General features: G+C 41.2%; 1 protein-coding gene across 1 annotated transcript; it reads right to left on the bottom strand.

Annotated features, from left to right (window-relative positions):
• Nucleotides 1-9,961, bottom strand: LOC132780628 (vomeronasal type-2 receptor 26-like). The gene is made up of 3 exons (XM_067460758.1): nt 9,572-9,961; nt 1,061-1,184; nt 1-908 (listed from the first exon to the last, which is right to left on the bottom strand). The coding sequence occupies exons 1-3, from the start codon at nt 9,959-9,961 to the stop codon at nt 1-3; spliced, it is 1,422 nt and encodes a 473-aa protein (XP_067316859.1).
• Between the last annotated feature and the right edge of the window lie 559 nt (nt 9,962-10,520).

Raw genomic sequence — 10,520 nt, 5'->3', positions numbered from 1 at the left:
TTATCTGTAGAAATATTTGCTGGTTATGTGCATTTTTTGGTTTTTATCTAGATGCCGCAGAATGACATAACACTTAGGTAAAAAGATACAGCCAAGTAACCCAGCACTGGATGCCAAAATAGAGAAGATCTCCACAGCCATAATATATTTCCCTTTGGTACTGAGGTAGGCTGGGATGAAGGATAGCCAGACCACACAGAAAACCAACATGCTGAAAGTGATGAACTTGGCTTCATTGAAAACATCAGGCAGCTTCCTGGCAAGGAAAGCCACAATGAAGCTGACCAAAGCCAAGACACCCAAGTACCCCAGAATGGAATAGAAAGCAATGGGTGAGCCTTCATTGCATTCCAGGATGATGTGCCCAGGCTCTGAATACAAATCAGCACCTGGGACTGGAGGGGAGGTTCCCAACCAGACCATACAAATCACAGCCTGAATGAGGAAACAGACAGTCACAAAGAGGTATGAAAATTTGGGTCTCAGCCATTTCTGTGCACCGCTGCCTGGTTTTGTGGCCTTGAAGGCCAGAATCACAGTGATGGTTTTGGCCAAGACTGTAGCAAGAGAGACAGAGAAAAGGATCCCAAAGGCTGTCTGTCGAAGAACGCAGGTCATTTTCCTTGGCCGACCAATGAAGAGCAAGGAACAGAGGAAACAGAGTATGAGGGAAGAGAGGAGGATATAGCTGAGGTGCCGGTTGTTGGCTTTGACGATGGGAGAATCCCTGTGCTTAATAAAGATTCCTAGTACCAGGGCAGAAAGGAAAGAGAAATAGAGAGCAAGGGAAGCTGAAGCTATTCCCAAAGGTTCTGCATAGGATAGAAAGATGATGTGCTTTGGGATACACTTCTTTCTTTCTTTGTTTGGATAGAAGTCCTCTTTGCATTTCATACATAAATCCATATCTAAAAGGGGGGAAAAATAAAAAGATATCATTTTATTTTCTGCCTTAGCTCAGATATTTGGAATTCCATATCACATATGTGCATGAAACACCACAAAATTTATTATTTGGCACATTAGTTGGTGGGAAATGTACCTGTAGAGCTATGCCTACCTGACTGATTGGAGATTGTTCCTTTAGGGCATTCAATGCACCGGAAGCAACATTTTGGTTTGTCCTTCAAAGGCATCTTCTGGAATCCAGGTAAGCATTTATGACTGCACACAGAAGAAGGAGGCTATGCAGATTCAATGTCAAGAAGTTACAGAAAATGTAAACAAAGGCCTTTTCTCCCCATTAACATTAAACATGCCTCCATAATGACTGTCATAAGGAAGAGGGATCAAACTTGTTTTCCGATGCCCTGGGGACTAGGACCCAGTGCAATAGGTTCAAATTACAGGAAAGGAGACTCCACCTGAACATTAGGAAGAACTTCCTGATTCAACAAGCTGTTCAACAGTGGAACTCTCTGCTTTGGAGTGTGGTGGAAGCTCATTCCTTGGAAACTTTTAAATAGAGACTGGATGATCATCTGTCAGGGATACTTTGATTGTGCTTTTCCTGCATGGCAGGGGTTTGGATTAGATGGCCCAAATGGTCTCTTCCAACTCTATTATTCTATTATTCTAATGCCGTTTCGCTGGTTCTCCAAGTTTTTATTTCTCAACCCCCTAGGGGGGACTCAGGGCGGCTTACAAAAGGCACAATTCAATGCCTAACAATTACAACATACAATGGAGTATACAGTACACAAATTTACCATATAAAATCACAGTTATCACTAATTAAAACAATCAACAATATACTAGCAGCAGTAAAACATCTTGTGGTCAGTGTTCACCAAATCCAGTCCGTAAACCATTTAGCATTGTCATTGTCCTTTCCTACTTTGGTCATTGTTGGTTGTCTTTTGAAAGTTTGAAATCCTTTCATATATGGAAAGTCAGACTTATATGGGAAGCCACGGTAGTCCACACTCTGCTTAAGCATTCTATGTGGGGTTGCCTTTGAAGACTGTTCAGAAGCTTCAAATGGTCCAACGGGTGGCAGCCAGATTGCTCACCGGAGCAGCGTACAGGGAGCATACAACCCCTCTACTCAGGCCCGTAGCCAGGATTTCGTTTCGGGGGGGGGGCTAAATTTTTTTCAGGGGGGGTTTCGGGGGGGCTGAGTTTCGGGGGGGGGGGCTGAGTCTGAGTGAAAGAGGGTCTAGCCTAGCAAACCTTTTGTATCATTACCCCAATAAGGCCTTTTCGCGAACCACCATGAAAATTTCGGGGGGGGGGGGGGCTGAAGCCCCCCGAGCCCCCCCCCCCCCCCCCCGGCTACATGCCTGCCTCTACTGCATCAGCTCCACTGACTGCCAATCTGCTACCAAGCACAATTCAAAGTGCTGACTTTAACCTATAAAGCCCTAAACAGTTCTGGCCCAGCTTACCTGTCCAAATGGATTTTCCCCTATCAACCATCTCAGAGCTTAAGATTGTCTTGGGAGGCCCTGTTCTCAGTCCCACCCCCATCGCAGGTGTGACTGGTGAGGACGAGAGACAGGGCCTTTTTAGTGGTGTCTCCTCAGCTGTGGAATTTCCTCTCTAGTGATATTATCATTTTACTCTATTTATTATTCTTACAGTGATTATTTCCCCTATTAATTATTGTTATTATTACATTTCCATTATTCTATTCTATCATCATCATCATCATCATCATCATAATCTCTTTATTATTATTGGAAGGATGTGTAATACATATGCATATTTACACTGAAGAAGGTTAGAATAATGGTTTAATCAGAGTTGGGCAGTCTTATCTTAAATGACAGTTTTATGTAAATATTCAAAAACATTTAATCTACGGATGCCTCAATTAATGTAATTGTATGGGTATTTATTTTTATTTTTAAATTTACCAGCCTCGGTTTATACTCGGTTTATACCTAATTTTGTGGTAAAATTAGGTGCCTTGGCTTATATTCTGGTCGGCTAACACTCGAGTATATATGGTAAATAAATTTTGGCTTCCACTATTGTATATTGTACCTTTCAATGTCCATTCGAAGTATTTTATTTCCTTGAGATGTTTGGTTTATTTATACCACAACTTTGTATCTTTTGCTGGTAGAGGATTTAAAAAAAAAACAATCATTTTAAGGGATTGAGATATATAATATTATTTTGATATTGTTATACTTGTCCCTCACTCTGGGACCCACTTTTTGGTTGAATGACAATACATAGCGTTTTTAAAATATCCTCTCTCAAAGACAACAAAGTTTTTTAAAACAACTCACCTGGATAAATTTGCCATTCCACAAGGTCATCTTTTCATTAATGGCAATACTATAGTTTTTTGTGGAATTGTGAGTCACTTCCCCAATGTGCACACTGACCAGAGAGCCATTGTTAAGTCCAATCCAATTTAAAATATCAAAAGTTGCCAATTCTCCAGTCCCGTTTAAAAAGGCATCTTCAACAACACTGTTGTTGAAAAGTGTTTTCTTAAGAACACTGTGGATCTGAATACAACAGAGAATATGTCAGCATGCTGTAATAACTGAATTGTAGCAGAATGAAAATCATGCGTAGTTCACATCTTTACCAGTCCACACACTGTCTCTCTAGAGAAAAGATATGCCATGCAGATGATCAGTAAAGAATAAGGTGTTTACTCTTTGTTTTACAGAACAACATATGATCATCAAGTTTGCAGGCGACACCAAATTGGGAGGGATAGCCAATACTCCAAAGGACAGGAGCAGAATTCAAAATGATCGGAACAGATTAGAGAGATGAATGGCCAAAACTAACAAAATAAAGTTCAGCTGGGACAAATGCAAGATACTCCACTTAGGCGGAAAAAAATGAAATGCCAAGATATAGAATGGGGTGCTTAGCCTCTGTGATGGTCTGGATGATGGCAAACAAATTGAAATTGAATCCAGACAAGACCGAGGTATTCCTGGTCAGTCGAAAGGCCGAACAAGGGTATAGGGTTACAGCCTGTGCTGAATGGGGTTACAGTCCCCCTGAAGTCACTGGTTGGGAGTTCTCCTGGACCTGGACCCATCACTGAGCCTGGAACGTCAAGTTTTGGTGGTGCCCAGGGGATCTTTTGCACAATTACAACTTGTACGCCAGCTGTGCCCGTACCTTTGGAAGTCAGACTTGGCCATGGTAGTCCATGCTCTTGTTACATCTTGTATAGATGACTGCAATGCGCTCTACATGGGGTTGCCTTTGGTGACTGTTAGATAAATATGTGAGGGGAAGCAAGTTTGTTTTCTGCTACCCTAGATACAAGGATGCATAACGAGAGTCATGGCCTTCTCTGTGGTGGCCCCTTGGCTATGGAACTCTCTCCCGAATGAAATTAGATCTGCCCCCTCCCTCCTGACCTTTAGGAAGCTAGTAAAATCACGGCTATGGAATGAGGCATTCCCAGAACGATGGCTGAGACCGGCAATTGACCAAAGTTATGGACCACAAGATACAGATTGAATTGGACATGATTTTATCTTGGCAAATTGGCTTATATGTATTTTACCCTATATGTATTTTAATTCACTGTTGATGTTTGTTGTTAGAGTGTTTTAATATTTTAGATTGTACTGTTAGCATTGAATCCTTGCTGAGTCCCTCTACGGAGGCAGAGAAGATTGGGATATAAAAGTTTAAAATAAATAAATAAATAATGGATTCAAACTACAGGAAAGGAGATTCCACCTGAACATTAGAAAGAACTTCCTGACTGTGAGAGCTGTTGAGCAGTGGAACTTTCTGCTCCAGAGTGTGGTGGAGACTCCTTCTTAGGAGGTTTTTAAGCAGAGGCTGGATGGCCATCTGTCGGGGGTGTTTTGAATGCAATTTTCTTGCTCCTTAGCAGAGGGTTGGACTGGATGGCCCACCAGGTCTCTTCCAACTCTATGATTCTATGATTCTAAGAAGATGGACTCACCTGCCAGAGAGGGATGTTTCCAAGTCTCAGACTATATTTCTTGTTTTTCTGGTCGAACCTGTCCACAGACAGAGTGTGAAGTGCTTTAGCCAGTCCAAGTACAGCCCTGAAAATGATATAACTCAGAGGGCTCATGTTCATTTCGAAGCGAGAAACAAGGGAATCACCCAGCCTCTCCTCTCCAGTACACCAATTTCTTCCAAACCTCGGAGACAGTGAATGAGGAGGAGGCAAGTTGCAATCAAATTCTTGACTCCAAAAAGTCTTCATGAAAATGTCATCAGGATACTTGTTTGGAGTCACAGACTGGAGAAAAGACTGGAAACCTGGTACTACTCTCTTTTGAGAACCAATAGACAAAGCACCAGAGAATAGACTTGCATCTATATATCTATCATTTTTCCATTCACTCATTGTCAACCATACTTTCCCTATGAATGTAGTATAAGAATGTCCATGTACAATGGAAAGGAATTTGCTGTCTCCATAAACAAAGACAATTTTGCTGGAAGACTTCCACAACTCTTTTTCTCTCTGCATCAGTTCAACGAAAAAAGAAAAGTATTCTTGGAACAAAATTATATATTCATGACAGATCCCGTTCTTTTTCATTTCCTCTTCCAGATTGTAGAGAACGTTCTCACTTTTGCCATATGCAGAAGCAATGAATCCAATCCAAGTCCAACCAAAGTGAAGAAGCAATTGGATGGCACCCTTAAACTGAAGATATAAGGAGGGGAATTTGATTTTATCAGCTAAGACAGGGTCAGAGGATCCATAACTGATCTGTGAAAACACAAAGAGTTCTCAGATCCCTCAAAAGTGCATCAGTAATTGCTCTCCAAGAAACCTAGGTCCTAAAGGATGTCAATATCCTAGGTTACCGGACATTCAGCATCAGCCACTAAATCAAAGATCTTGGGTCATCCAAAGGGGGGCTTGGCTATAGTTGTTTCATCAAATATAGCTGCCTCCAGTTTTACTAATCTTCCACCATTGGCACAAGCAGTCCAGTTAACTTTTGCAACCAGAAAAATAGTCTTTGTTAACACCCATATCCCAAGTGGCCTGGGAAATAACAGTTACCACAAGAATTCATCAATGGAGACAGTGTGGTCTTAACTCAGGAGTTGGAATAGTTAGATATTAGTCCACATTGGGCCACAAAAGATCAGTCAAACACTCTCATAGTTGTGAGAATAATAGGGAAAGGAAAACACATATGGATGCCATATAAACTCATCAGAAGAAAGATAAGATATCAATGCTTTTAAAAAAATACATTGGAGGAATTTTAGAACACAAGATTTTCAGTCTTCCAGGAGCATAGTTTGCATTACCTTTTAGTTGCATGGGATAGTGTTCTTTTGCATTTCCCCAGAGCTGCTACAGACCCAGCAGCAGCCTGGAAGTTAAACAGTATCAGAGTCTGCAAAGCCAGACTGCAGGCCCTTTGCATTTATTGGTTTAGAAAAGTATCTCTTTGGGTTTAGAGACCGCCCTTTTCCCAGGGGATGCAATCTCCATTTTGGAATCTCCCCTGCCTCCTTCAGTAGAGAAAGAAAGCTTCAGATGTGCTGTTGGTCAGCTAGGTAGCTCTGAAAAAATCATTGTAAGTACGATTGAGCTGACTGAGTTGATTGAGTGATTGAGTTATATAGATAAAGAAGCTAATTGAGATAGATAGCAATTGAGTTATAGATAGCAATTGAGATATAGAAAAGTTATTGAATATTATTAAGCAGTACTTCATCTCCAAAGCTAACCTTGAGGTATAGATAGGGAAAAACCTGTTTTTCTAACCATAGCAGCTCAGGGTTAGGGTGAAAGGATCCCAGGATATTTTCTACCTTTTGGGGAAGAGTTACCTCAGTAACTAAAGAAAAAAGAAAGAAAGATCATCTCTATGGTTTCACCAATTGATTGTTTTGTTTGTATCTTTGACAAGCTGTGCCAAGTCTGCAAGGACTTTGAGAAATAAATATTCTGTTTTGGTGTTCAAAACCTGTAGTAGCCTCAATTGCTGGGAATCTCAAGCTCCAAAAAGAAAGACCCCCTCGGTCTGCCCAGACAAAGAGAGAAGCACATCTTAGTTTTATTTTTATAGGATCTGGGTGTGACAGCACAGCTTGTTCTATTGGCTTGAATGTTTACAAGTGAGAGTAGTTTTGAGGGCTATGCTTACAAATTTTACTTGTGGCAGTAATGGTAAGATCTTGTGAAACAGAGACAAAATGAATATGTATAACCGCTGAGCTGTTGAACTTTCTGCCCAAAGGGTTGGCGGTTCAAATCCCAGGAGCGGGGTGAGCTCTGCTGTTAACCCCAGCTCCTGCCAAACTAGCAGTTTGAAAACATGCAAATGTGAGTAGATCAATAGGTACCAGTCTGGCAGGAAAGTACAGTAATGGTGCTCCATGCAGTCATGCTGGCCACATGACTGTGGAGGTGTCTACGGACAACACTGGCTCTTCAGCTTAGAAATTTAGATGAGCACCACCCCCCAGAGTTGGACACGACTAGACTTAATGTTAGGGGAAACTTTTACCTTTACTATGTTTAAAAATGTATTTGTATTCAGTGCAACTTTATATTCACAACAACCTTATGGAGCATTTATTTATCTTTCAAATTTAGGAACCACCTTTACATTAAAATAGTACGCAACAAAAATACTGTGAGCAATAAAATACATAAGTCATGAAATAAACAAAAGTAACCAAAAAAAATGGCACCCAGCACCACCACATTCTGCAGCAAACAAGTTACATTAAAGGCTATAATATCTTTACCAGCTGGTCCAAGAACACAAAAGACAGATTTATTTTCCTTGGTCAGGAATTCCAGAGCTCAGGAGCCACAATCAAAACACTCTTCTTCAGTATATTCATCTAATATGCTGCCAGTGGATAGGAAGAGATCCTTCTCCCAAGGATCTTAAAATTCAAATTTATCTATGCACGAGAATGTGATATTTCTAATATCCAATTATAATTAGATTACTTTATCATGAGATTTTTGTCCTGTTCACTAGACCTCCTCTAATACTCCAGAGGACAGAATCAGAAGGCAAAAAGACCTTAACAAATTAGAGAGCTGGGCCAAAACTAACAAAATGGATTTCAACAAGGACAAGTATAGGATAGTCCACTTAGGCAGAAAAAATAAAATGCAAAGATACAGAATGGGTGATGCCTGGCTCGACAACAGTCCATGTAAAAAGACCTTGGAGTCTTTGTGGACAAGAGGTTGAACATGAGCCGGCAGTGTGCTGCAACAGCCAATGGGATTTTGGGCTGCATCAAAAGGAATACAGGGTCTAGAATAGATCAAGGGAAGTCATGCTGCCCCTCTATTCTGCTTTGGAATAACACTGTGTCCCATTCTGGGCACAACAGTTTAAAAGAGATATTGACAAGCTGGAAGGTGTCCAAAGGAGGGCGACTAAAATGATCAAGGGTATGGAGACCATGAATCCCTATGAGGAGCATCTTAAAGAGTTGGGTATGTTTAGCTTGCAAAATAGAAGGTGGAGAGGAGACATGATACCCATATATAAATATGTGAGAGGGTATCATAAGGAAAAGGGAGCAGGATTGTTTTCGGCTGCCCTGGAAACTAGGACTCGGAGCAATGGTTTCAAATTATAGGAAAGGAGATTCCACCTGGACCTGAGGAAGAATTTCCAACAAATGCTACGTTCAGCAAAGGACAAGATCCTCTCACTTCTGCAGGAGTCTACTGTGTACCATGCAGCTGTGGACAAGTCTACATAGGGACCACCAAACGCAGCATTGCCCAAACATGAATCAAAGAACATGAAAGGCACTGCAGACTACTTCAACCAGAGAAGTCAGCCATAGCAGAGCACCTGATGAACCAACCTGGGCACAGCATTTTATTTGAGAACACAGAAATGCTGGACCACTCTCACAACCACCATGTCAGACTACACAGAGAAGCCACTGAAACCCACAAGCATATGGGCAATTTCAACAGAAAGGAGGAAACCATGAAAATGAACAAAATCTAGCTACCAGTATTTAAAAAACTCTAAAATTACAACAGCAACACAACAGAGAGGAAACAATCAGGGACAGCTAATCACCTCTCAACAAAACATTCCCTCGGGCATTAACAAGCCACACTAAAAAACTGGCAGGCCATCAAATGCTAATCAGAGTGGTCAGTTGAAACATTCACACCTAGCTCCAAGAGACTTCTTTGCCCAACTTGGTCATTCCACAGATATATAAACCCAATTTTCCTAGTTCCAACAGACCTCACAACCTCTGAGGATGCTTGCCATAGATGCAGGTGAAACATCAGGAGAGAATGCCTCTAGAACATGGCCATATAGCCCGAAAAAACCTACAACAACCCAATTTCCTGACTGTGAGAACTGTTCAGCAGTGGAACTTTCTGCCTCTGACACTTGCGGAAGCTCTTTCCTGGGAATCTTTTAAGCAGAGGCTTGATTGCCATCTGTCAGGGGTACTTTGTTTGTGGGTTCCCTGCATGGCAGGGGGTTGAACTAGATGGCCCATGTGGTCTCTTCCAACTCTATGATTCTATGCTAACAGAAACTCTGTTAGCAACAATTTCTTCATAAGGAGTTTTCATTATAAGAGATGCTAAAATCTAAGTCAAAATGTCCTTAGCCTTTACCTGCGGTAACTTATAGATCCCCAGCATATTGTCCATCTGCATGAAGAACTCTGATGTCAGCCCCCCAATGACAGCCACCATCTTCTTGTGGCCTTGGCAATTGTAGTTGGGAAATATTGTGATCTTCTCTGCATCATCTGTGCCCATCGTGTTATAAGTTGCCTGCCCATAACCATAGTAGGATTCATATCCAGAGAGAGGTGGAGGAATCGGAGTGAGTTTGTCCCTTTCAGACAGAAGGCTGATGACGTTCTCATAGGTTTGGCCTCCATAGTAATAGTTGTCATAGAGCCGGAATCCCAGTGAAATGTTGGGTAAGAAATGGGGATCCTTGTTGATTTTCTCCACAGCAAATACAAGTGCCAAGACTTGCTGGTAGTTCTTTGACATTAGTCTGTTGGGAGAACAGCAAAACATTGTACAAGCAATGGCTAACAACACATCTATAAAAATAAAATGTAATGTTTGTTTGTGGGATTAACATAACTCAAAAACCACTTGTTGAATTGACACCAAATTTGGACACAATACACCTATCAGGCCAACAAAAACACTGAAAAATACAGCAGAAGAGACTTAAAAAGCCAAAACCCAAAAAGAAACCACATGCACAAAACCACATATATACATAAATATATACACACATATATATGCATATATATACACAAACAAAACACATATATACAGACTGGGCCACAGCAACACGTGGCAGGGAACGGCTAGTACAAAATGAAGATGTTTTAATCAGGACTGGTCACACACATTCTGCTACTTTGGGCAAAGGACAAGATGGCAGTATTAATAAGAGCTTCTGAATGATTTGTTCCATGCTGAGGGACAGACAATATAGAACTTTGCTTAGCTATGAATACAGGGGGGGAAATGCAGAAAAACACAGCATGGAAGGAACAGAAATGTTAACTATTGTTTTCCATACAAAAGCAAAGTT

The sequence above is a fragment of the Anolis sagrei genome, chromosome X, assembly GCF_037176765.1.
Source record: "Anolis sagrei isolate rAnoSag1 chromosome X, rAnoSag1.mat, whole genome shotgun sequence".
Lineage (NCBI taxonomy): Eukaryota > Metazoa > Chordata > Lepidosauria > Squamata > Dactyloidae > Anolis > Anolis sagrei.
This window is presented reverse-complemented; position numbering and strand designations above follow the sequence as displayed.